General features: G+C 39.0%; 2 protein-coding genes across 3 annotated transcripts; one reads left to right on the top strand and one right to left on the bottom strand.

Moving 5' to 3' along the window:
- Positions 1-8,135: 8,135 nt before the first annotated feature.
- ago3b (argonaute RISC catalytic component 3b) lies at positions 8,136-21,217 on the bottom strand. Its single transcript, XM_053333960.1, has 19 exons — positions 21,157-21,217; positions 16,273-16,444; positions 16,039-16,159; positions 15,655-15,863; positions 14,801-14,937; positions 14,246-14,380; positions 13,859-13,946; positions 13,610-13,757; positions 12,900-13,019; positions 12,659-12,802; positions 11,769-11,935; positions 11,296-11,480; positions 10,920-11,079; positions 10,603-10,693; positions 9,712-9,906; positions 9,377-9,511; positions 9,115-9,216; positions 8,501-8,700; positions 8,136-8,249 (listed from the first exon to the last, which is right to left on the bottom strand). Exons 1-19 carry the CDS (start codon positions 21,173-21,175, stop codon positions 8,141-8,143), a joined length of 2,637 nt encoding a protein of 878 aa, XP_053189935.1. The 5' UTR covers positions 21,176-21,217; the 3' UTR covers positions 8,136-8,140.
- Positions 21,218-23,859: 2,642 nt separating this feature from the next.
- Positions 23,860-26,500, top strand: olah (oleoyl-ACP hydrolase). 2 transcript variants are annotated; one of them, XM_053333953.1, is made up of 7 exons: positions 23,860-23,952; positions 24,079-24,225; positions 24,470-24,608; positions 24,736-24,835; positions 25,440-25,609; positions 25,701-25,783; positions 26,162-26,500. In XM_053333953.1, exons 2-7 carry the CDS (start codon positions 24,096-24,098, stop codon positions 26,302-26,304), a joined length of 765 nt encoding a protein of 254 aa, XP_053189928.1. In that variant the 5' UTR covers positions 23,860-23,952; positions 24,079-24,095; the 3' UTR covers positions 26,305-26,500. The 2 variants fall into 2 exon arrangements, with proteins under 2 accessions (XP_053189928.1, XP_053189927.1); XM_053333952.1 differs by having other exon boundaries at positions 23,873-23,952; positions 24,095-24,225.
- The last annotated feature ends 725 nt before the right edge of the window (positions 26,501-27,225 follow it).

Raw genomic sequence — 27,225 nt, 5'->3', positions numbered from 1 at the left:
CTTCATGTGAAACAAACTATGAAGGAAAAGAAATCCGTCTTTGCTTCATTTACTCATAATTCATTTTATTTTTGAAGGTTCACACAAACCACAGACAGAGGTAAATGTAGTACATGTTGTATCTCTTCCTTCATGTGTGCCTGAAGGTCACACATGAAGACCGGTTAACTGGAAGCTCTCCGGTCTTATCATTGCACAGACACACAGCACAGCATCCTGGTTCAAATAATGTTTTAACAGCTGCCTGCTTGTGACTCAGAGGCCAACAAGGACACTGTTTAATCAAAGATGAGTGTTTTATAGGAACAAGGGATAAAGCAATTAAAAATCCAGGGCTGCTAGACTACATAAACTGGAAGAAGAGGGACGTCCGCCGCTGAGCTAATTTGGAGTTATAAGCACAGACAGGCGGAAGTGTAAACAGACATTAAACAGTGCTGTAGTGAGGCGCATCTATAAAGCGAGTCTCTCTCCGGTCTGAAGGGACTTCAAACACTGACTGATAACCGCCCTGTGGCCATTTCCTGACACAGTAATAATGAATGTCGTGTGTCCTGCTATACACTCCAGAGCCACAACAGGACAGACAGTCACTTTGTTCATTTATTAGTTTATTGTGCACGCCCACAATTTACAAAAAAAAGATAAAGAAAAAGGCTCCATCCAGAAGAGGAAAGGTGAACGTGAGGTGAAACATCTGGATCTTCATGTTTATTTTAACCAAATACACCAAAGTTACATGTTTAATATCATTTCATATTTATCTTATTCTCTGTTTGTGGAATCATATTGAGATGCAGTTTAATGGTCCCATAGTTTCCTGAAAATGAACTGGTCATTTCATTTGGTTTTAACTATTCAATCTGTACTCTTTCATGTTTTTTTTTATTAATTGTATTAATGTTACAACCTTCTTTTACCTAATGAATTATCCTATAGTCACACAAAGAGTCTGAAGAGGGTGCAAAAATGTAAAAATTGTCTTCTTGTGTAAATTGTAGATTACAGATAAGCATTTAACTCATTAAATATAGAGTATTTTTTTAATTTTAGCATAATTTCTCTAATCATTTCATCTAGTGTCTAATTACACCATACAATACATACATCCACACAAAGAAATAAGACATTTTGAGACCAATAAGATAAAAGTGCTGCCAATTTTCATGAAGAATTGGAACCAAAACTGACTTGGGTATATTTTTTGTAGTAGTGGATGTGATGAGACTGCTAGATTATCTTTCACAAGAAGACAAAGCATGAATATCAACATGAATAAAACTAATTTACATGTGATTATAAAAAGGGACAATTTTCTTTAAATGCCCCACATATTCTTCAAGTTCTTTTTTTTTTTAGCACAGACGCTTTTATTTAACAGTAGACAGACAAGAAACATGGGAGAGAGAGGGGGGTGTGACATGCAGCAAAGGACCTCCGGCTGGGACTCGAACCGGGATCGGCTTGCACTTGTGCGACCTTCTCCCTGAAGTTTTGAGCATCCTTTTTCATCACAAAGTGTTCTCAGTTCACCTTGAAAGGGAAAAGATGACTAAAACAATTCTCCTGACTGCTTTCATAGAAGAATACAATAAAATTAAGTCTCAAAATAACTCAAGCACTTTAAAATCTACTCAGTAAAAGCACTAGTGGGATTAAACTAAACGTCATTATTGGCAGCATGCGATTCATCGTAGCTCATCAGATAGTTTAATATTGATTTATAAACACCACGAGGCATTGATACCTGATGTGAACGTCATTACCTGTGATTGGAGCCAATCCCAGCCAAACCATGGGTGAGAGTCAGGGTACAACCAGTCCATCACAGGGCTCACATATACAGACTAGAACCATTATTGGCCGATATTGGCCTTTCATGGATATATCGGTATCTGGATATATTTTGTCCAATATTTTTTAAGTTATAGGCAGCATTTTTTGTATATGTATCATCTTTCTTAATTCAAGTTTAATGTGTATGTATATTTGTTAATAATAGGTGTGATTTATATAGTGCCTTTCACATACCCAAGGAGGCTTGTTGTTTTATTATTTATAGTCATTTATAATTAACAACAGTGTTTCAGTCATTTTGTACAGTGAATATAGTTCACCTGTAAAATATCATGCCTGCAGTACAGATCTTGGTATAAGTGTTTGATAACCACATTGTAAAAATATCATTTATCGCGATTATTTCTGAAACAATATATCGTCCAATAAAAGTAGTAATTGTTACTAATTATGAGTGTTATATGCTGTAGTATGGTTTTGTTTTTTGGTGCTGTGCTCTTCTTCTCTGCCCTCCTCCTCTTCCTCCTTCAGCTACGACTTATTAACTCAGTGGAAAGTTAAACTCAGTGCCAGTGGGCCATCCGGCAGCATAGTGGTTGTTGTATGTGTGTGTGTTTGTGTAACTTTGAGATAGTACCCCCCGATTTGTGATTAATAGTAGTGTTTCTTTTCAGTTCCACTTCCATGATCGGCTTCTTTCTTCTTCTTTTTTTGAGAAGTCTGTTTTGTGTTTAGTTGTTTATCATGTTTGGCTTTCTGGAATATCTTTTTAATGATTTGTTAATAAATCCTTGCTTTTGGCATTATTTCAAGTTGTCCTAATTGTTACTCCCCTCTTCCCCCTCTTCTACATTTTCGTAGGGTCCTAACAATAAGTTAAAACACTTAGCTTACTTCAAACATAAAAAAACCCCAAAAACACACATTTCATACATAGAGTAGTTTATTCAAAAAAATTAAATATGACAACCAAATAAAAAGGCTCAACTTTTAGGACCAGGATAAGGTAAATGTTAAGACAAAAAAAAAAAAAAGAAGAAAAAAAAGAAAAAAAAAAAGTCTTGACATACAGTTTTTACTTCTAAAAAGTGACACAATGTCATAACCAGGCAAAAAAAAGCACATTAATATACTGTCAAACCCAAACATCACTGTTTTCTTTTTGAGCGTGATATGCAGCCAACCACAGAGGTGTAAAAGATTTATATTTGTGGGCAAACGGGCACTCGTGATGACACAACCAAACTATCCCAAAACTGTAAAATTTCACATAAAAAAAAAAAGAAGAAAAACTAAAATGAAAACTGATTGCACAGAAACTTCATTATTGCCGTCCATTAAAAAAAATAATGGACACGTGAACCGACAGTGAACGATGAAAAATGTTTTACAGGCAGTAAAAGAGACGAGTTGAGTCCTCCTGTGGAGATTAAAGTCGAAAAAATAAATAATGCTACATCATGTTTGCGCCCCTCGTGATCGTGTTTTTAAAAGTAAATGTGTTTTTTGGGGTTGTGATCCAGAGTGCCCGTCCACTAAAACCCGATCCCCCACCCCCACAGGCCGTTTGGTCCTGTCAGCTCCAAAACTGATCAGTTCTGCATATTTTTGTGTTCTTGGCATAAATGTCAGACACACACACACACACATAAACACACGCACACACACACAATCACAACTTACAGTATTGTCATGTATCAATATATTCATGTAGACTCTCGTTCTCAACGTTAAGATTTCTTTGATTTATACTCTTGTTTTGTTTTTTCCTTTTTTCAGCACCATCAGGAAAGGCACAGTCTGTAACGGACAAGTCTGAGGATGAACTTTCAACCCTCCTCCTCCTCTCGTGAATATGAAAAGAAAAGAAAAGGAAAAAAAAGAATATGCATTATTAAGAAATGTATTAAATCTTCCACTTCCTTCAATGAGCTTTTTTTTTGTTTTTGAGATGATAAATTAAAATTATTCAAAAAGTAGAGGGAGGTCTTCACAGCTCGCCTTTAGTTTAGTCAATAAAAAAAGAAGAAGAAGAAAAAAAGAAGAAGAAGCAGCAGAGAACGGTTGATGGTTCATCTCATCACTACATGACAAAACAATCCCCCATCTCCCACCTCCCCTCCCTCCCTCCCTCCCAGACTGTCTCCACAAAGCCGGTCAATGCAGCATCGGTTTTGCTTTTTTATCACGTTAAGTATTGCATTATCAAATTTTTTGGATTTAAAAAAAAAATCACTACGATTATATTTAAAAACGTCATTTTTCAGTACAGCTGTTACGATTTCGCATCAAATAGGACTCCGTTTTTAAAAAAAAAGATAAGTAGTGTGTGCATTACATTAATATCTTTAAATATAAATATATCTCCGTTCAGACTTTAAAAATTTGAGTTTTATCTTCTTTCTTTTTCCTTTAAAATCACACGAGGAAAAAAAAAAAAAAGGCTCTTCAGGTCGATTTACTGTACGTGGCGTCAAGAGTGGAAACAAAAAAAAAACCTCAATATATACTATACGTCCCAGCACTAGCCAACAATGTTAAACATGCCCACAACTGCTGACTCTTCAAGTAAAAATCAAATGCTGGTAATGTCTGACATTAAGAAACAGCTTCAACATGACAAAAAACACAATAAAAAGAGGGGGTTTGGATATTATCATTATTATTATTAATATTATTATTATTATAGTTAAAAAAAAGTTTTAACTGCAGGCAAAAAGAGTCTAAAAACGCACATCATCTCGACTCCAAACACATGCATCTTTTTTATTTTATATATTTTTTTAAGTGCAGTAAAATACCATAACCTCTTAGTCTCTCTGTATTAATTATATATATATGTATCTGATGAATTATTAAATAAAAATGTTTTTTCTTGTTCTTATAGCAGCTGAAGTTTGGTTCTGGTGACATGTGGCGGAGCACAGTTAGCAGCACAGAGACCATCAGCACGACGCTGTGAAGCTGCCAGAGTTATAACAGAGTTATAATCGACCCTCCCCGCAGTCCCTCGGGGGCTCGACCTCGACCAGGCACGGTGGTTTGGTCCAAGTGACGAAACCGTCTGTGTTAAAACTACACTCTGCAGGGCGGGGCGTCCAAACAACGGCAGCACTGTGACAGATTTAAGGCAACGAGATAAAACTTGATAAACTTTCATAATGTTGGTTGATTGATTTTTTTAATTTTATGTGATTATACCGATAGATTTTTTAACTCCTTATTGTTATAAAGGTAGCAGAGAGAAATCTGCCTTGTTATTGCATAATGTGGAAACGCTTTATTTTACATGTTAATTTCCTGGAAATGTTCAGAGTAGTTTTCAGGCGTTTAATGCAGGGCTCAAAATTGTATATTAAAAAAAACCTGGTAGATTTGTTTTACTCACCAGACAAAAGTGACTGGACCAAGAAGTTAATTTTGCACCTTGATTTAATGGTGAATCTTTAGGACCATGATGCAATTTGGTACTAATTATAATAAAGTTTCTGTTAAATTAGTGTAGTTGGTCATTTTTCTTTAAAAGACAGAAAATACTTTAGTTTTCAGTCAAACTACAAATTAGCATATCAGATTCTTAAGACTATAGTAAGCAGATTTCCTGTATATACTACCACATTTTATGACACTTTTAAATAAATGTCCTAAAAACATATAAAACTACACACTGAAAATTAAGTCTGTCAGTTAAAGAATTGTCAAATGTCTATTTAGTTAAGACATTTTGATAAAGAGCATCTATGTATGAACCTGAAAAGTTTAAAATGAATAGACGCCTATATACTGACTTAACACTTTTCTCAGTTTTTTCTTATAATTTGTACCAAATGTCTAAAATTAACTGTTAAATACCTTCTAATAACTCAAAACATTACCGGGAAATCAGTAGAAGATTGTGGACCTGTAGAGTAAAGCGTTACCTATAATGATATATCATTTGATCCAAAATAGAAAGGGATTTTTAGACAGAGCACCATCTTAGAACTAGATTTAGTTTTGAGTACTGAAACCGGTTTTGGTGCTAAAATATTGCCAGTCGAGTGACACCCGGCCCCCCTAGACCCTCTGAAACCTAACCTAGCAAAATATCACTGATGGAGACTCTGAATCTCAATCTGAAGGCTCTGACTGCCTTTGCCTTCATCGGGCTCCATGTCTCACAGCTCAGATATTCACATTTAAAACTGCATGGTACGGAAGGCCGAAGACGCCAATTATATATGTTATTTTAAATTTTCTCACAAACACTCACACACACAAAAAAATTACTTTAAAACCTTGCTTTGATTTTTGAGGTCATGACAAGATTACTAGTTGTTCCTGTCATTACTTTGAAATAAGCTTTTACTACTACATACTACTTTTATTGCGATAATTATTTAGCGATCCATTAAACAAGATTGTTACCTGTTCCTGGAAACATTTTAAATTTAATAGATTTTTAACATATGACAATAAAGTTTTGGTTTAAATTGTAATTTTGTTTAGCTTCTGTAATTTAATCTGAAATTTGAGCAATGATTAAATCGTTATACGAGGAAAAATTATTTGTATTTAATATTATAATTTTGTATTTATGGGTTATAATTGCTTCCTTATGAGAAAACAAACAATCACACGAACCAGGACCGTGATGTGACTGTGCTGTCGAGCCCCTTTGTGTCAGGCAGTGCAGTGTTTTTTAGTTTAGTTACAGTTACTGTTAACTCACTAACGCATCAACAGAGGCGCCCGAACCAACATACGATTAAAAAACCCTCCGTCCCGCCAACATTTCACGCTCTAAACCAAATCAGGCACTTTGTTATAATCTCACCTAGAACACCATCAGACGACTCATCTGCCACGCATTCAACGTCTGTGGCATCAATCTCAAATTCATTATCACTTCCCCTCAAAAAACCTCACTCATAATAAAAACCCCCCTTAAGCTGAAGGGAGGAACCGTTTTTAGCGCACGAATACTCATCGAAAAACGATCACTAACAAAACCTGAACCTGCGCTCTCTGCATCAACACCTTATTGCACTGAAGGAGCTGTTGATGAATAAATTGGTCAGTTTTTTTGTTTTTTTTTTGTTTTTTTAAATGTAAAAAGTGTGAAAAAAAAGAAGAAAAGAATTGAAAGGTTTGTGGTCATAAGAAGATATAAACTGCTCTATTGCTGAGAATAAATGTTATTTTAAGTTAAAAAACAAAAAAACTGATAAATAGCATGACGAATAAAACACACGAGAAATGTTTGGTATGTTACTCTGTACCAAGCTGAGCTATAAGTGAGACTATCCTTTTCTTAAATTGTCCATTTCGTGGCCATGGCGTTGTTTTCTTACAGTCTTTTTTTTTTTAATGCACCTCGCCGTAAGGCAACAAGCGATACGCAATGCCTCAAAAAATGGCAATGTACGTGGCTTTGTTTAAAAAAAAACATAATTAAGATTTTATCATTCAGTGTCTGTGCTGGTAAGAGTGTAGAAGATACGCTTCTTACTGTCTTGGCTGAATGATTGTGAGAAACCACGGGCTTAAAGGGAGACAGAAGAGTAACCGGTAAGGCAGCCTGCCGTTTTTCGAGAGCTAAAAAATTAAAAAAAGGGGGCAAAGCTTTGTTGTTTTTTTTTTTGTTTTTGTTTTTGTTTTTGTTTTTAAACGAGTGTTCTCGACTAACGTTACGCCGTGGCAATCACGCATTTACCCGACAGACAAATACAGTATCGTATCTAGACAAGCTGAAAAAAACAAAACACACAAACATGTAAAACCGTCTACAATATAAACCAGCGGCATTAGGGCTCAATGTGAGGCTCAAAGTCAGGTCCTCACTGGTTCTGCTTCGTACCCACCCATGCAACAAAAAAACAAACAAACAAAAAAAAAAAAATCTGCTGTTTTTATATTCCCTGCTAAACCTCGCCATGCTCTGTTTCATGATCCAGAAAAGAGAAAAAAAAAAAAACCACAAGAAATTAAAAAAAGAAAAGAAACAAAACTTTAAGCTGCTGTAAAATCTGGAAGGCGAGGAGGTGACATTTTTGAAAAGGAGACCGAATCCGTCATGATTTAAAATACAGCAGAGGAGATGAGGGGGCTGAAACAGATGCATGGGTGGGAGCACAGAAATAATTGGCTGGTTTCAAATTGCATAATGCAGCTGTACTCCTCTCTGGCTTATGACATCCTTACGCAGCCTGCTGCCGTCGTCGTGTGCCAGCGGCCACAAAGCTGCGACGGCACGACGCCGCTCCACTCGATGAGACGAGGCGGCCGATCCAAAAAGTCGGACACTAAGACTGGCTGAGTGGCTGGTAAAGGTGGAGGGAAGTGGTGGGGGAGGGGGGCGCGATCAGGCGAAGTACATGGTCCTCAGTGTGTCGTGGTGGATCTGAACGGCCTTGGCCAGCGCCGTGGGATCCCTGCCATTACTCTGCCCTGAGACGTGGCTGCCCTCGGCACTGTCGGGAGGAAATAAGCACAGAGACAGAGAGAAGTAATGTTAAGTCCAATCCAACTTAATTTGTGAAGAAGAAGTATGTGAAGGTGAAGGTGAAGAAGAAGAAGAAGAAGAAGAAGAAGAAGAAAGTCAACGTCGTACAAGGTGTCAAGGTGGCATGAAAATGATCACAATATTGCCATTTTGTAGCATATGCTCAAAAAAAATGAATCCAAATTTGACAGGTACGCAATTTGACCAAATGTAGCGTACCTGTCATGCTCTTTGTCGACCAGGTGGTAGCGGGCACGGAAGGCCACCAGATGGGCGTAGTAGGCCGGTGCTGGGATGGAGACGGAGCGCGTGCAGCGCACGTAGGTGTGGCACAGCTGGTAGGTGAGGAGCTGGAACTCGTCAGCGGTGAAGCAGTTGTCGTCCCACAGCACGTGGTAGTGGGAAGGCCGGCTCGTACCCTGGGGGGAGGAAGCAGAGTTAATCGCACCCGAGAGAAAGCAGAGCCACAGAGAGAGTGCAAACAACAAGCTGCTGCTAAAATTAAAACTGGCAGACCAACTTAAATCAAGTCTGGTGAAAAGAAAGTAACTCTGTGCTCAGTCTGTCTGTTTCACCTCAAAAACCCTGCGCCCACTCGGCAGCTCTGACAAAGCTGACTTTCTCTGGAGCTAACAGTGCAGCAGAGAGGCTGCTCTCTACTGCGAGAGACAAAAGGTCATAGATTTTTCTAGTCCTATTTCTGTTGTCAAAAACAGATATTCTTACCTTCCTCCTCCTCTTATAAAACTATCATCTCGTTACTGTTTTCTGTGCCGTAATTATTAAGAGCAAAGCAGGGTGTTGAAAGTCTGTGTTGGTGTTGAGAGGCTTACCTGGATTCCAGCGTGACTGCAGAGGTAAAAGTCAAACTCGTAGGGGTGCGTAATGTCCGTGTCCACTGTGGTGCCGGCAGGAATGTTCCCACTTCTTCCAACCTAAACAATACAATTCAACACATTCTTTAAAAGATCAAAGCAGTGAACCTCATATCAAATCCCCCTTTTCAACCTTTTGTGAGGCAGCTATAACAAACAGTAAACTCTGAGTTCCATTAATATCAATATCAATAATATCAAAATTCTTTGAGTTACTCACCCGCTCGTTGCGATCTGCACAGAAGAGGCGTGTGTGATGGCGTTTCTGAACGACGATGTAGGTAATCCCTGGCTGGTAATCCTTCTCTAGACTGATGCAAGCCTCCCTGATGGCCAGCAGCTCATAGTACAGCACCTATACAGAAATTCACAGTCTGAGTTTAAATCGCCAAGTAAAAACAGTATAAATAACCTATCTTTGCTAATTTGGTGGAGAGTCACAAACAACAAACAGTTACTGGCCAAACTGGACTTATCAAGACATTTGAGACTCTTTTTGATTCTGTAACCACACGAAAACAAAACAGATCTAAACAAAGACACAAGTTAACACACCTGTCTGAACTGGCCCTCAGATACTCCGTCCCTGTAGAAGATGATCCTGGTTGGCTTGTATCGGGTTGATTTGTAGAACTGGATCAAGAGCTCTCGCACCATTGAGGCCAAATCCTGTATGACCTCCTGTCTGGGCCTCTGGACTCGCACTGTAGCACAGTACCTGCTGGGGTGAGCGTCCATGCTGCCCACCACCTGTAGAGAGACACAGCAGCTGTTAGGCAAGTCAGACACTATGCTGATGATATCTGTAAAAGCTTATTAACCAGAATTAGATGAACTACATTTCTGGCTTTTCTGGGCTTTCTTTGCATTGGTGAAAATATCTGTAAGAAATAAAAAGACTAAAATACAAACAAATATATTTATAAATCATACTTTCATGTTCTAAACTATCAACTTAAGCTCTAAAATAATGCAGGAAACTCTTCTCCCTGTCCATTTCATACTCAATGTGCTTTACATAAAAACAAACATTTAACAGTAAGAATTGGAAATATTAAAACATACAATTAAAAAACACAACCCAATTATAATAAAAAATAAAACAAAGTACAGAAAAATAGAAAAAGCCAGACTAAAATAGAGCGTAAAATATGAGCATAAACTGATACATAAGCCCACATCAGCTTTACTGTAGTTAGAGTACAGCTTAAAAACAACAAGGTCAAATATCCTTTACACCGTTGCACCAGAAGCTAAAGCTTGCTACCAGTGAAACAGCATTTTAGGAGAAGCAGCTGTTGTCAAAGACTGATAGAGATAGTGTAAGATAAGATAAGATAAGATACAATCTATTCAATCCTGCAAGAAAATGTAAGTGTCAGCTATATTTCAATATACACAAAAGTGGTGAGGACAGACAAGTTTTATTCTAAAGTGAAGGCTTACTGCTGCAATAGATGGTTTTTTCCCGTCTCCTGCTGGAGGATGAGTGACATCAGCCCCGAGGAAGATGATTGGCTGCTGGAACACAGAGGGCCTGGATGAAAGACAAGAGACACAAATTTATCTTCCAACCCGTCTGTCAAGATGTCACAACGGTGTCTCTGACAACCAGACGCAGAGATAACAGAGTGAGCCAGGAGAGAAATATCAGGAATATATATCTAGTGAGGTAAACATGCCTGTCATAATGTCATCTATCAGCGCAGCAGAGAGAACGCACAAGTTCTTTGTCAATCTTTTATTTGCTTTGTTGTCTTTACCGTTGGTGTGGAACCAGGATGTTGTTGATGCCGCCCAGTTTGACGTTGATCTTGAGGCAGAGGTTGGAGAGGGTCTGTGGGGACGTCTTCACTACGTTCTTCACCTGCACGCACTGGGTGGCCATGCCCAGGAGGGTGTCTCCCACCCGCTTCACCTCAGCTGTGGGTCAAAGATTAGATGTTCATGTTAGCACGCAGCCATATCTCTGTTTGCACTTCAAAAGCTCCACAAACGTCATAACTGAGTAAACAGAAGTAGCCAAGAAGATTTGAATTGAATCTTTCTACATATTCACTTCTTGATTTTAATTGTCTTATCCTGAGCTGATAGACTGTATTAGATTTTTTTTTTTTTTTTTAACGATTATTTGTATACCATAGACGGGTGTTTTTCCAGGCAAGATGACGATGATTAGCTGCAGCCCAGCGTAGGTGTTCTTCAGGTGTCTGAACATGGGCTCCACACTGTCAGCTCCCTGGGCGTATTTACAGAAACATGGCTGGCCTTGGATTGGCATCCCAGCGTCCTTTGAGATTTTCCGCAGCTGGTCAGTAAAGCTCCTGCATGAAAAGAAGAAAGCTGTTACCACACAGGATAATGTAATGTTTATTTAATATGAAAATTAAAACTCAATTAGGGAGTAACATGCTGTCTCTATTCCAAAAAAAATTTGTGTTATTGAACAAAATTAGAATTCGACAATTTAAATGATTATTTGGTTTCTTTTAATGTGAAGTTTTCTTCATAGCTTCCTTAGCTTTTCACTGCCTCAAATCAGAGTGTTTATCACGTTGCCACTCAGCTAAAAGTAACCAAACTGAGCAACAACAATGATTTTGTGAGCTCACTTGAGAATCTCCTCGCGGCACTGCCTCTGGGTGGCGAAGCAGGCGATGGCCCACATCTTGATCTCCACTCCGGTGTGAAACTGCTTCCCCCTCATGTCCCACACCCCGTGGCTGGGTGTGGCCACCGTGCGGTTCTGCAACGACAGTGCAGGGTTGATCTGCTGGGGCTGGCAGTCACGCTGACACAAACAGTACATCGACACATAGACAAGTGATGGGGTTCAAAAGAATCAAGGCAGCCAGCAGGATCTTAAGATCAGGGGCTACTGATCAATAAAACAAGCTAATGATGGCATTAGAGATTCATTTATTATTCATTTTTATCTGTGCTCATTTCTGATTCGGTTGTGCATTCAGAAAAAACGTATTTTTATGACAGACATGCAAAAACAGAGTATGTTTAAAATAAAATGACTTCTCTAGATGATCTCTCTAAAACAACATGCATGTGTAAAAGAGTGTAAAATCTCAGCAAATTCGGTTCAATTACACAAAGAAACGATGTGAAACAGATGAGAGGCGACCAGAGAGAATTGTGGTGTACAGAGGAAGCACATCAAATATGAGAAACTAAAACTACAGATCACAGGGTTTCCTCCCCAGAAATGACATGTTTCATTTTTCATTTAAATTACTGAAGTCATATTAGTATGACTTTCAAATCATACTAATACAAGTACTAATGCAGTTTATATATCTCAACACTTATTTATTTGATCATCATTTTTTTGTTTTTGTTTGGTAAAATCATGTTTAAAGTGTAGATACTTTTGTTAGTCCACACTTAGCGTTAGACATACTGGAGGAAACCCTGCTGTCTCACACACACACACACACAGAAATGATGAAGGACACACATGCATATGAAGCGTGATTTAAAGGGAAGGTACCATAAAGGGTTCAGAGCTCACCCTGCCGCCATACTGCAGCATGGGGGCCGGCAGGACGCGACCCATCACCTGAGCCATCTCGTCACGAACGCGGAACTGAAACTCCTGGACGAACGGGTCGGCCTCGTAATTTGCACTCCGCACCTGAGGTGAAGAGAGAGAGGGAGATTTGTTTTTAGTTAAGAGAGACAAAAATGTAGAATTGTGTGTATATGTTTTCTCTGTGTGACAGGATACTGACCAGTCTGCTGATCTCCTCTTGTCTGTCGGGGGCAGAGCGCGCCGTTGCTTTGATCATGGTCGACGTCTGATTATCAGTTAGTTTTTTAATGCAGCGCTGTCCGGCAACAATGTTACACACCTAGACGGGGAAAAGAAAAAAAAAAACAGTAATTCAGGTTAATCCGGCTCTTAATCCAGCCTGATGATCAGACTGCCATTTCATTACACTTCACAGTCTGACACTGTTATACGCTCACATCATTCTCAGCTGATATGGGAGCTGAAGTAATGTTTTTTTTCATAATTGATCATAGAAAATGTTGATTTAAGAGTTATTTCTGAACAACTTCTATTTGTCAATCTCATCCATGCATGTCACCATTTTTCCTGATGTTGTTTTTCTTTCTTAATTTTTTCTTTCATCCTCATTCTTAATCCTACTTACTATCATCTGACTAATGTATCGTTTCTCCAGCTGGTGGAAACAGGAGTCGATGGGTATAAACACTAAAACATGTTTGAATCTAAGATGTGGACTATGATTCAGAGGTTTGGTATGATTCTCGCTGGCTTTAACATATGGCGGGGCCCGACATTGACAAGAAACAGAACGGATATAAAACTGTAATTTATGATTCATGGCACTGATTTTAATATTCCAGGTTTAGGAGTAAAAATATCAAATGAGTATTTGGCAATGAATGATACCCTCTCACAGTTTCTCCTTACCTCCAGGGGCAGGTAAGTGTGTTTCTGCTCTTGTCCCACCTGCAGGCACGGCAGGTGGGGATACTTCAGCTGCAGATTATACTTCTCTCTGAAGTACTGCGCCACTGTGCGTTCAACTGTCTGACCGTTCTCAAGCTGCAAAGGAAATCTGCGGGTTTCAAAAGAACAAGAAGAGTGTATTGAATGTATTGCTAGTTTTTTTTTTGTGTGTGGGTTAACAGCTTCTGGTTCGAAAGTAAAACAACGTACGTCTGGAGGCTGGCAGGGCGGCGGGTTACATTGCAGACCCTGTACTTCCTACGCATGGTTCCACAGTGAGTGACTTCCACTTTCAGACCTGTACAGACAGCAGAGGTATCAATGTAAATCAGCATCAGCAAAATTTTTGAGTGAATATCTGAATAGGTGCATGTCTCTGCAGTACAGATTCAACTTTTATCTCTGCTTCCTTTGTGCATCAAATGAGGCGTGAAAACACGCAAAGCATCAAACGCTGAATATTGTCGACTACAACATCAAACAGCTACAGGAGCTTCCTCTACAACAACACAAAGAGGCGCAGGGAGAGGCCTCTAATGGCAGCGCAGTGAAAACAAGCAGAGGCTCTGCCATTCCTTGGTGACGCGCAGTCAGTACCTTTGATCTCTTTGGTGAACTTGACCCTGTGGGAGTCTGTGAGCGGGCGGGGCTGTTCGTCAATGTTGTGAATGTCCAAGACCTCACACATGAACTGGATGACTGGCTGGGCTTTGTAGAAAGCTGTGGCTGACACTGAAACGATACAGGACAAAGTCAGGCTGTAAAAAACAACAACAATAACAACACAGGTGTAGGTGGATGAAGGTTCATTTGGAGATATGGAGTAGATAGTGCCAAAGAGATTAATGTTTACATTTTATAGCAGAGACTTTAACTGTTCAGTGATGAAACACTTTAAGTCAACCACTTCAAACAAGATCAACTAAAATAAATCTTATGCACAAAATCAGAGCCTTTTGAGGTTTTCATAAGGTTTTTAAGGAGATACAAGAGCTGTTTAATTTATTTAGTTATTGATCTGATCATAGATTTCTCTGTCACAAGTGTTCATCATGTCAGAGTGAAAAAAAAAATCCCCAAATCTCTCCCTAACAGGAGCTGAAATTAAAATATGTCCTTGGTGTGTTGAAGTTTTTTTTAATACTTGCTCACCATCAATGTTGAGCATCATCTTCCACATGGCTGGCCGTACAGACTGATGAAAACCAAACCAGACCTCTCTTCCTCCACCTAGCGGGTGGTCGTAGCCCTCTGGGGAGGAGAAAAAGGACCGCCCGACAGGGGTGTACCTGGTGAGCGAAGAGGGGCACGAAGGTGACACAAAGGTTAGTGGAGCACAGAAATAAAACCGTGAGACCACAGCTGGGAGTTGCATTCCCCCGTGTGGTTCACCAGGTGCAGCGTAACACAAGCGCTGCCTGAGTTACAGATCTGAACCACGAGGAGCTAAAAAAGGGTTTTTTGCTCTTGTTACTGAAAGCTATTTTAGTTGGTACATCCAGATGTAGATTACATAAAAAGATGCTTTTAATCCATATCTGCCTGTTGTCAAATCTGCTGCCAAATCCCACTTGGGCTGCCTAATTTACTAAAAATATACCCCCCATCAGTTATTGTAGGGCACCTTTGGTACATACTGTTCATACAATGTGAACAATATTAGCTATACAGCAGCTCCAGTATCTCTTCCTGTTCCTGCTTATCCTTGGATTCAATTTAATGCCCAGAGAACAGAAAATATTCTTCTCATGCTTAATCCAGGACTATTTAGACTGTAAATATTCTCTAAATAAGCAGTCATTGATAGCAGAAACCGTAACCGGGGAATAGAAAACTACACCAGTGTATTTTAATCACAATTATTAATGGAGCATTAATGAGCAACTAAAGGATTTTATTAAACTTTTAACCTTTTAACAACTCTGCCATATAAGTATAAGGCATGGGCTTTAATTTCTTTATAATTTGAAAAACATTTATCTATATTTCCAGGTCAGAGATCGTACTTCATGGAGGGCAGGTGTCGAAGGACTACATCCACTGCGTGAACAGGGTTAGTGCTGACGGGTTTCTCCAGGTCCAGCGGTTCAGGCACATTGCGTCCCGTCAAGACTTCGTGCAGCATGTGCCAGCTGACCAACGACACGAATCTCATGCTGACTTTGAACGGGCGGTCCTTCCCACCTTCACCTGGCAGTGTGACATCCAGGTCGACCTGAAGAGGAACACAAGGGTTATTTGTGCTGTACAACTTTATGAATCTATTTTCAGGGTTTCCTCATTAACTAAGTGTACCCAAGAAAGTTGATGAAAACTAATTTTAGTCATCAAATGTTTAAGTTATATTGAGTTAGTAAAGACTGAATGAATCACGAGCAGTAAAGTCTTACCCCGCTAGTGGCGACGGGTAGCGGGCTCGCAGTGTAGAGGCTTCTCTTCCCATCGTAAACTGGCAGATGGTCACCAAAGATGGTCACCTTGAAATGTTGAACCATGGAGTCCACCACTTCCCTACAAAGACCAAGAAAAACACATCACCACAATCAATATATCTATCCACACTGACACAAACTCAACAGTACTTGTTTGTGAAGTCTTAAACCAGTTTAAGTGTTTTCTGTCACCTGTTGACTCTGCGGGGACATTTATCAGGCTTGATGTCCACCTCATACAGGTAGACGTCGATCTTGGGGATTTCCACCTGGAAGCAGTTCGCCAGAAGCTTGATGGCCTTCCCAATGGTGCCATAGCCAGGTCGCCGTGGCAACGAAAAAAGGGCTGGGGCTTCAGCGGCTCCTAAAACAACACATTTAAAAATATGAATGAGTTAAAAAAAAAAAATAAAAAAGGATTAACAGCACACTCTTAATAAATTACAATTTTAATATCAACACCATCTATGTTGACTTGGTGTTAATGTAAGTGGTTAAAGCTGCTATAATCCAGAATTTAATATAACAATGAAACAAATGTTTTCTGTATAAGAAAAACGTCGCCCAGAGTATCACCCAAACTTCAGCTCTACAGAACATTTTAGCATCTTTGACTCCTTATTTTGGCCTTTAGGCCTACACATTTTACTTTTTAGTTCAATCTCACCATCAGCAGTGTCTTTTTCAGCCACAGAGGGCAACAGTCTAGTGAAAACGCTCTAAAAGCCTTTTATACACTACCTGCCTGACAGACAAAGTTAGTGACTAGGTGGTGAGCAGCTAAAAAGGCAGATATCCTAACCCTTCAGGAGCTGGTGAAGAACAAAACAGGGTCAGTAGTAGACTGAATATTGGACCTAAATTTGACAAGTTGACACAAATATGACTCCAAATGAACTCCTAATTATGCTCCATATGCTGGATGTACATAGGCAACTTTTTGCTAAAACCAAATATTACTATAGTATAGTATACCATCTCTCTGTAGTAAATAGCAGCCAAAAAACAACAACAAAACCCATGAATAAAAAAGTTCAACATGAAACAAATTTTCCTCAATATTTTGTCACTATTTAATGTGATACGAAATGCCCCGAATTTAAACCATTCATGTAAATTCTTGACCATCTGTGTCTCGACAGCTACAACTGAGCCCAAACTGATACTCGTGAATGTAGGAAACCTGAAGTGTTTGAGAAAAAAGACAAACTGACTGTGGAGGAAGGAAGTGGTTAATAAGGAGGAAAGAGCAGACAGGGCTGGTGGAACTGAACAGTGTTAGGGACGTTAGAGATTGCCTCAAGTAAAAACTGACAAAACTGAAACAAACGCCATTTGCCCCTCCCCTTCCTGTCAATCTGATAAGTGAATCAAACGCTTCACAATTTTATGGCATTTTGTGTAAAAAACTAGCTCATCGGTCACAAATTTCTTCTGATTGACACGGCCTTTTGCCAGACGGAGAGGAGAAAGAAAACGTAGGCGGGCGTCAACCACGCCAATTTGACATCAATTTTCATAAATGCCAAACTGGAAACTACTCGGTGAAAGGGCTGACATCACACAACCACACAATTTCCATGAATGTGAGTCAGAGGATCCGCCGCGCACAGAAACACACAACGACACACACACACACACACACCGACACACACACACACACACAACCACACAACCACACACACACACTAAGAGTTCAGACTGTAAAACAAACAAACAAACAAAAAAAAAGAAGATATGTACTTTGTTGTAATCAGGGGGGAAAAGTGTGAAGAAAAGGAGTCTGGCAGTGATGATGAATTAGTGGAGACGGAGCAGCTGTGGGTGGAAAATATGAAACTGTTTCAGCCTCGCAGCAGCGGGCGCCTCTCGGGGGTCAAGGGCTGACCCTGCCATAAGGAGGTATTGCTCTGTTAATACATTAAAAAAAAAGACTCCACTTTCTCTGCTGATGCGTCGCCAGGTCGCTTCCTCCCCTGAGCTGTTCCCATGGCGATGGCACTCATGTGGCTACAGTTTCTCCATGGCAACTGAAGGCATGCTGGCAAGAGGAGGGAAAACAGGTGCACATGGATTTGTCTGAGAGGTTCTGGCGACAAAGACGTCCGTTTGTCAAAAGGGGGAAACGTGAGCGACGACAACATAACTCTCCGACATTATGTTGCTTTTTTGTTGTTGTTGTTTCTTAAGAGGAATTATGGGAAAACGTGCTGCACGAGGAACAAGACAAGAAAAGCAGCTACCGCACGACTAAATAATAATGACCCAAAAACACAAAAGATTCCGTGTGGAGAGAGCAACAATGACGAGATTAATAACCACTTATCAGGCTGCTTCATCATCATCATCATCATCATCATCATCATACAAATGCACCGCACAGGCAGGAGCGGCCCACACAGCGCTGACATTCAACCCACACACTTTCAAAGAGTTACTCCACTGATGTCATACTGCACAGTCTTAACACACTGAAGGTTTGAGACTGAAAAATGTGTGAAGCTAATCTTATTATTACAGCTAATGTCATTTTAACCTCCTCAACCAACCAGACCACAGCTAGTAAATCATCTGTAATGTGCTGGAGAACTTTAAGTCTAATTCATTTTAAGAGATCACTGCTTTCCAAAAGTACCAAATCTGACACTCTGGATTACAAGGTGTCAGACTTTAATGTTTAACGTGTCATATTAAGCTCAAATGAAGTGCTGATTTAGTCAAATTCAGAATACACCGTTTATGATGCTGTCTTTTTAAACGTCTTATTCTCAGTTTGGTGATAAAGACACGTATCGCTCCTGTGTCCGATCATTTCAACAGCTTCACTGAGGGGAAGATCGGCCAGTTGAAGCGGCATAACAAGTTTTTCCCGGTGAGCCAAGCAACAAGAAAAGATCGTTTTGTAAATTGCCACGCTGCTGCTACATTTTTTTTTCCCTTTTCCATTCACCACTTCAAACACTGAGCCAACAATGAAAACCTTCATTCTGTAACACATTAATTGTGTCGGGGGGTAAACCCACTCAATCAAAAAAATGTGCTGCCCTCATTGTGCCCATTTAAATTACACATTTTAGGAGTTTAATGAATTAAAAAGATATGAGGATGAGGTGACAGGGAGAGTTCTGATGTTCAAACAGTTCATTGATGAATCTGTAGTTTAAATAGGTCACACTGGTTTCAGCTGGTCTAAATGGAAGGATTTGCTGTTTTTCTGTGCTTTATGTCATTATTAAGTGAGTATCCTTAGGTTTTGACATGTTGGTTAAATAAAACAAACTATCTGAGAAATATCAGCTCAGGTTGTGAGAGGTTATTAGGGCAGCCACTAACAATTATTTTCATTATTGATTATTTTCTCCATCAAAAATCGATCAGTTGTTTTCGACTGTAACATGTCAGAAAATTGTGGAAAAATGTGACTGTGTCCTAAAAAGTGACATTCTCAAATGTCTAGTTTTGTCCTGACCATCAGTCCACAAGCAAAAAATATTAACATGTAACATGAGGGTGGATATTTTCTTGTTGAAAAATGACTTGAAATGATTCATTATCAAATGGTTGCCCAATTAGTTTAATAGTAGTCAGCTAGACAATGAATTGACTAATTGTTGCAGCTCTACATTTTTTAGTTGTTAGTTGCAGGCCTGTTTTCAAAGATATCAGTGTCATAAAGAATTTGATGAACAGGCAGAGTACGGCAATCTTGTCGACACATAAACGCACATTTAAATATACTAGTGTTTCAACTAATGATTATTTTCTTTATCTACTAATCTGTTGATCATTTTCTCACCCACAACTGTCTAGTTTTATCCTGACCAACAGTTCTCAACCCAAAGATATTCAAGTTTACTATCATAGAAGACGATAGAAACCAGAAGATTTTAATACTAAAGAAAGACAAAGAGTATTAAAAAGACTCAAAACTAATCGATGATCAAAACAGTTGGAGATTAATTTTCTGTCCATCGACTAATCAATTAATAGTTAGAAGCTCTACAATACACTCCTGCCTGTTAATCAAGACACTGACTGTGTTTTAAAAATGCCCAGTTTACGCTACATCTCTAATAAAGCTTTGTTCTGTATGTGTTCATAAAGTATAAAGTGGGTGAGGGTCAGTTTCATGACCCCCCCTGCCCCCCCCCTTTTTTTCTTTCGTTTTTTCTCTCTTCTCAGTCCACCACTGGCCCCAGCAACATCAATAATATACAAGCTATGCCACACAAATTGTGCCCCTTGGCAACAAAAAGTAAATTGACTTATGCCATGCAATGCTCAATTGATTTGTAATTAACTGAGGCAGCAGTTAACTGAACTTTATCCAACAGCCAGGATGAATATGGGAGCAGCTGGTGTCAAAAGGCTCCCCCTTCACCACCCTCCCCTTCAACAAACGGATATGAACACACACACACACACCCCTCCTTGAAAGTGAGCCAGCCTCTCAGGCTTCAGGCACACCTGACAGGATCGCCACCTGCCTCTGACAGCCGAGGAAGACTGACGTAGATAATAAAGAGAGACACAAAAAGAAAGTGAGACTGGCTTAAAAGAAAGACACACACAGACACACACAGATACAGATACAGATAAGAAGCATAAAAAATGGCTGGTAAAACTGCAGAGACGGTTTTTGTTTGCTGGAGTTTGCAATTTGAATATCTGTGTTCACCAGTTACCCATTATGATCAAGAGACTCATTTACCCACTGTGTTACCAGCTTTTTAATATATCTATGTTAACTTTAAAGTACTAGACACCCTCTAAAAAGCTATAATATGGGGGGGTCAAACGCACCCCGCACTTTTAACATAAGTGTTTGTCCCATCTCTAAACAGACAGGCTCACAATATGATTAAAGTTGTATAAAATAATTTTTAGTGGGGGGGGGGGGGGTATAATAATAATTTATGTATTTTTAGGGGTGCTGAGATCAAATTTAGGGGTGCTTGAATCGCCACTGGTCAAACATATATGTCTCGGACTGCACCCTGTCTGAAAATAACCCCACCAGAGTGCAGAGTGCAGCACCTGGGCACCAAATCAGCGAGCACGGCCGCAGGATCCCACCTGTTGTTCCGATTTCCATTCATGAGGATTCAGTCCGGATGAACCCGGCCGGCACCCAGTGGCAGGTTAAAGCTTTTAAAGCTGGCTCCCCTGCTGCTGCTGGCTGCTGCACCCCACCGGTGTTTCTTCCCCGGACTCTCTCTCTCCGGCTCCCCGGCTTCGCTAATGTGTAACCGGGCCGCTTGTGTCTCCACCTGCCCGGAGCTTCACTTCACTTCACTGTGGCAGCTTAAAGTTCAACAAAAACCTCCCCAACTTTACCTCCTCCAAAGTTTGGTTGTTTTTTTTTAGCAGAGTTATAGCTGAAATGAGAAGAGAAGAACATTATATAGTCAGTGTTGGTGGACATGTTTGTGACACTTTAAAAAAACACTGGTTCAAATTGGCTGGTAGCTGTTAGCATCAGCGGCTAACAAGAGTTTAGCTTTCAGCCGACGACAATTACCGACACCGAGCACAACAACAACTTAACGTTAATATTCACCCGTTCAATGACTGGATTCGTCTTCCCCCCGGTTTGGTTAACGTGACAATACAGTGTTCTTCTTTATCAGATAGATATATGTGGGGTTGGCTACCCCCCGGCGTCCTCCTCGGTATCGGTGAGAAACCGGGTCTGAAATCTGCCGTTACGCCGCCCTCTCTCTCTCACTCACGGCAAGCTAGTAGCATTAGCTTGTTTCTACTTCCGCCACGCTCCTTCAAAATAAAGCAGGATTAAATGACAACAGGTGTTACAGCAGATGTTCAGAAATCTCCTTGCAGATATGTATCGAGCAGGGGCGATTCTAGGATCAGACCTTTAGGGGGGGGGGGGGGGTCAGCTCATAATGAGAATTTGACATACAATGCCCTGCAAGTGTTAAAACTCCCTGCTAAATAATTAATTTAATGGAATAGCGTGAACTACTGTCTGCAGTATATATAGTGTATAATAATAATGGCTCAGAATAAACAATCACAGATTTCTACAGAGAGGACCATTAGGGAAACACAATATTAATAATAGAACTATCCAAAGTACATTAAACCTGTTAAAATAAAACTATTTGAACCTGCAACATAATTGTTTGTCCCATCTCTAACAGACAGTCTCACAAAATAATTAAAGTTGTATAAAATAATTTTTAGAATTTAATTATCTGTTCTCACTTTATATATTTCAAGTTAAGGGCAAATTGCAACTACACTGAGTGTTTGTGCACTGGAGGTTTCACCTTTCCACATCACATTTGTGTAAATTGAATACTGGACCAGGATCAGCTCCAGACTAGTTGTAATGTCACAAATCCTGCTGGCTGATCAGAGAGTGAGCACACAGAAACGTTACACCCTCATCTGATAAATGTGAAAACAGCCCTCATACATCATTCTGTGCAATAAAGTTAAATGAAGTAACATGAAGCAAAAAACTTTTTTGAGTGGAGGTGAGCTTTAAGGATATAACATAAAACAGTTTTTCTCAGTTTGGTGAGAGGATTGAAGAATTAATAGACTGTACACCAAAACCACCCGAAACATGAGCAGTTTCTTCCCCTTCTCATTGTCTCACACTTAAGATGAGATAAGACTTAATTGATTCCCAGAAGGGGGGGTTGCATGTTTCAGCAGCAGTGCAGGAAACAAACAGATAAAAACTAGGAGTATTAAATATAAAACAATAAAAAGGTTTTATTAACAGGGACATTTTCAGACATATGAAGAACTTAAAACTGAGCTTTGGAGGCTTCTGTCAATATCCTTCTATCACATTATACTTTGATATATTAAAAAAGTTACTGAAATGATGTTTTAATTAAATTATTAAATCATGTTTGTTAAATATGGTATATGTACATAATATATTCCTATTCATAATATTTATTTTTTTGTTTTATTTGTCATATTTATTTTATAGACTGGCTGCTTTAGTCAGTTTATTTACTATATGCCAATGTCTCTCATAGTGGGGTCCTCGAGTGGGTTCTAGGGGGTCCCTGCAAAAAAGGGGATCTTCACTACAATTCTATACTATACCATCTATATTATTATATTTTTGTCATGGGTTTTATACACATACTGTAATAAAACATCTAAAAGCAAAAAAGATAAGGGTCCATGCTCTAATTTGTGTCAGTTTAGAGGTAAAAAGTCATGTATATGCAGCAGTATCTAATACATGCAAAATTATAAAGATTAATGTTTTCAGCACCAATCTTACAGCTAGTTAAACATCAGTTTTCTTAATAATTTCTATAATTCGTACAAATATTATCATTCTAGATGTTTCCAATAGTATTTCTCTCCAGATAATCTTCCATGGTGTAGTGTAGGCTAACCTCTTAATAAAGAGTGGTTTCCTGTTTCAACACGCCTGTTTCTGTGTAACTTGACGGAGCTGTCTGTCCCTCCACTCCTCCACTGAGGGAAATCCGTCAGGAAATACCAGCTGTAGAAAATTACGTCACTTCCTCTAAACTTTCTTCTCAACTATTTACGTCATGTTAGAAATTAGACATACGTAGCTTGCATGTCAGCTTTTGTAATTTTCCCTGCACTTTCCTGTCTGTCCAGGTCTGGTAGGAGTGTTACTGACACACAGTGTAAACCTACTGTAACCTGTTTGCATGGAAGCATGGACATACTCACTCCATACTGTAGATGTCTCCAGTTTCCAGCTGGAACTTTACAGCAGCTTCATCTATAAACCATAGAAGAGAATAATCAGGAACTAAACTAGTCCACTTCAGCAGTTCAGCAGCATGAGGAGTTTCTGTTTTCACAAGAGAAGTTGATGGTGCTACTAACAACTAAAAGGTGTGACTTCATATATTTATCATTCCCCATTTCTTTTTTCTACATGATTTCTGTTTTAAGGTGAATTGTTTGGATGTACTGTTTAAACAGAAGTAGCAGCAGCTCATGCACATGTCTGTAAAACAGTCTGGTATTCAATCAGGATGGAAAAGGTGATCAACTGTTTCAAGAGACAGCCAGATGCTGTGGCCAGGCTGATCTGCTTCCCCTGGGCAGGTGGAGGGTCCATTCACTATGCACGCTGGGGAAACGTCCTCAGCAGCTCCATAGAAGGTACAAAAACTAAAAAAACCTGTCTGTGAGATATTGTGTAAGTGCTGAACTTGGTACTGTCAGTCCATCCTGTTTACTTTTGCAAATAATGTGATTTTTACATGTACAAAGAAAATATATCCAGCTCCTCTTCTTAAAAGGAGCATGAGCTTTTTATTTTAAAATCATCATGTCAGAGTGAAGTCATACTACTTTTACTCGGCTTGAAATGCTTTGCCCTTAACACTTTTTCTGTCACTTTTAGTGTTTGCTGTCAAGCTTCCAGGCAGGGAGAGTCGAGCCAAAGAGCCATTCTTCCAGAACATGCAGCAGATTGTGGATGAGGTTGTTGGTGTTTTATTACCGCTGCTGAAAGAGAAGCCCTTTGCTCTCTTTGGCCACAGGTATGAAAATAATAAATGTATAATATAGCAAATAAGTAACATGAAGTCTGTCCTGATAATACAGCACTGTTTTATTGCATGCATCCTTTTTGTTTCCAAAGTGTTTTATATTTCTGATCTGTCTCAGTTTTGGTGCTTTTACGAGCTTCGCAGTTGCAGATGCTCTGAAGAAAGTCCACAACCTCGAACCAGTTCACGTCTTCCTGTCTGGTGCTTCTGCTCCTTACGTAAGTGACTGTTGTCAACCTTGTTTGATTTTTGTTTTTCTGACTTTTGCTTTTAAATATATGAGATGAATAATATTCCTTATGTTGCACTGCTAAAAGTAATTTCCATCCTCCCTTAAAGTATGGATAGATGGTTATGTATTCAACTGAATTAAACACCAAGTAATAATGAGATTTAAGTCACTGATTACAGAGACAAGCAGATGAGTATCATCTTCTAATGTACTTAGTTCAATGCCGCTTGAAGAAAAAACTTTTTTTTAAAAATTAGAATAGATGAAATCCATCGTGATTCACACAGAATCTAATTTTAGATATCAGATATCCATTTTCTAAACTGTTTTCAGTGTCACAGGCAATTTCAACCGTCTTAATTAAATATTTTTATTTTTATTGAAGAAAAAAGAAATTCATACACACAAAATCATGAAGTCATAGCTATTAAGTCTTTAATGACAGGTGTGAAGGATGAACAAAAAATCAATAAATGGAGAATAAAGCCGAAACAAAACCACCTGAATATTGAGTACTTCTAGTTTAGATGCTTTATAGAAGAGTGTGATGTTGCTGTTAAGCCATTTCTACACCTACTTTTGTCTTTCAGTCAGAAATGCGACTCAAAGCCCCAAAGAGAGGCGCTTTAACAGATGATGATTTCCTCAAGTGGATGACTTCCATCGGAGGAACTCCTCCTGAGCTGCTGGCCAACCCTGAAGTATTGAAGCTCTTCCTTCCTGCCCTGAAGGCCGACCTGCACGTTGTGGAGAGCTACGTGTAGGCTGATGATGACTCTGTTTTTTACTTAATTAATTAATTAAACCATTTGTTTTAAATGATCTGATTCAGAACAAATCTTTTCCTGCAGGTGTAACAAGCCAGACATCCCGTTTCTTTCCTGCCCAGTCACGTGTATGGATGGAAAGGATGATGTTCCTCATGACTTACAAGGTTAGTCCTCTCATGTTATACACAATGAACAGGGCCACAGGATGCTCAGTATAGAGGCAAAAGGACAGTGTCCTCCAAATTCAGTTTACAAGTTAGCAGTTTTGTTAGATTAATTGCATATGAGTTGAAAAAACATTTAATGGCAGCAACATACAGTGGACATTACAAATGACCTCAGAGTACAAAACACATAACCTCCATCTTTATGCCTCAAGTGAGGATGAACATTGGAAAAGGCTAGCATTGCGCAACATAGCTAACAGTCTGAATTAATGTTACTGTAGTAAAGCTCTGTATGGCCCATCTGTGTAGGCTAAAATGACTTATCTCCCTGCTTTTATGTATTTAATTATATTTTTTCTTTTTTTTCATCAACAGCTTGGAAAGAAATCACAACAGGAGATTTCACTGTCAGGATGCTCGATGGATCTCATTTTTACCTAAAGGATTCTGGAAATGAAAAAATAATATTAAACTATGTCACAAAGCACCTGGAAACAGCCGAAATGGACTATTTATGATGAAATATGTGCAACTGAATATCCTATCTACTGACTTTTTTTTTACTAATTCATTGTGACTCTATTTAATTCTGTGCATTCCAGCTGTGTAACTTAATGTGTTTGAGCTGTGTTGAACCCCATAAATAATACATCTAACTTAAGAACTGTATTTGAATCCTTTTGATTAGATCCTCATGGCCTAGCAGAATAAAATGTGCCTATTTTACTCCTCTGTTTTGTATTTCTTTGTTTTTGAGTGGAATTACGATCCTTTGTGCTTCCAAGCAATTTATAGTGTGTCAAGGTTGGGTAAAGATTAAACCACATGCCATCCTAAATAAGCTAACCAACACCCCCGGCCATTCAGGTAGCTACTTGTTAACTAATTAAGAACATCAACATCATTTGAGCAACATTTATCTATTAATATAACATAAAATCAACTCCACAGAATCCAAGGTTTTTCTCATTTTAATTTCTAAATCCATATTCAAATGCATACAGTCTAAAACCATGTCCAGTCTGTTTTAAGTGTTAATTGTTGGCGGTACATAAAATATCTTTTCAGTTTGAGATCATGGACATGTCCATACAACACCAAAATTAATTAGTGAATAAATATAATTTAAATATTTCTTAATCACATAAGCTACATATACAGTGGTCTTATCCTTCAAGTTTAGTGTTTCACCTCAAGTACTGTGCTCAGAAAAAGGGAAAAAATAAAAACACGCAGAAAAGTAATTAATTCAGATTATAGAGATGTCATTGATTTCATGTTATTCAGTAGGCTTCACATTGCTATAATTAAATGTCCCTTTTTTATCATCTTTATAAACAACAAATCTACATATATCTACATTCTTGAAGATGTTTTGTATCACATTAAGGGATAAGATACTCTTTAGAGGATGATGAGCATTTGCAATGTTTGACGAG

Source organism: Scomber japonicus, chromosome 15, assembly GCF_027409825.1.
Source record: "Scomber japonicus isolate fScoJap1 chromosome 15, fScoJap1.pri, whole genome shotgun sequence".
NCBI lineage: Eukaryota > Metazoa > Chordata > Actinopteri > Scombriformes > Scombridae > Scomber > Scomber japonicus.
The sequence above is the reverse complement of the archived record's forward strand: the minus strand, read 5'-3'. Positions and strand labels throughout refer to the sequence as shown.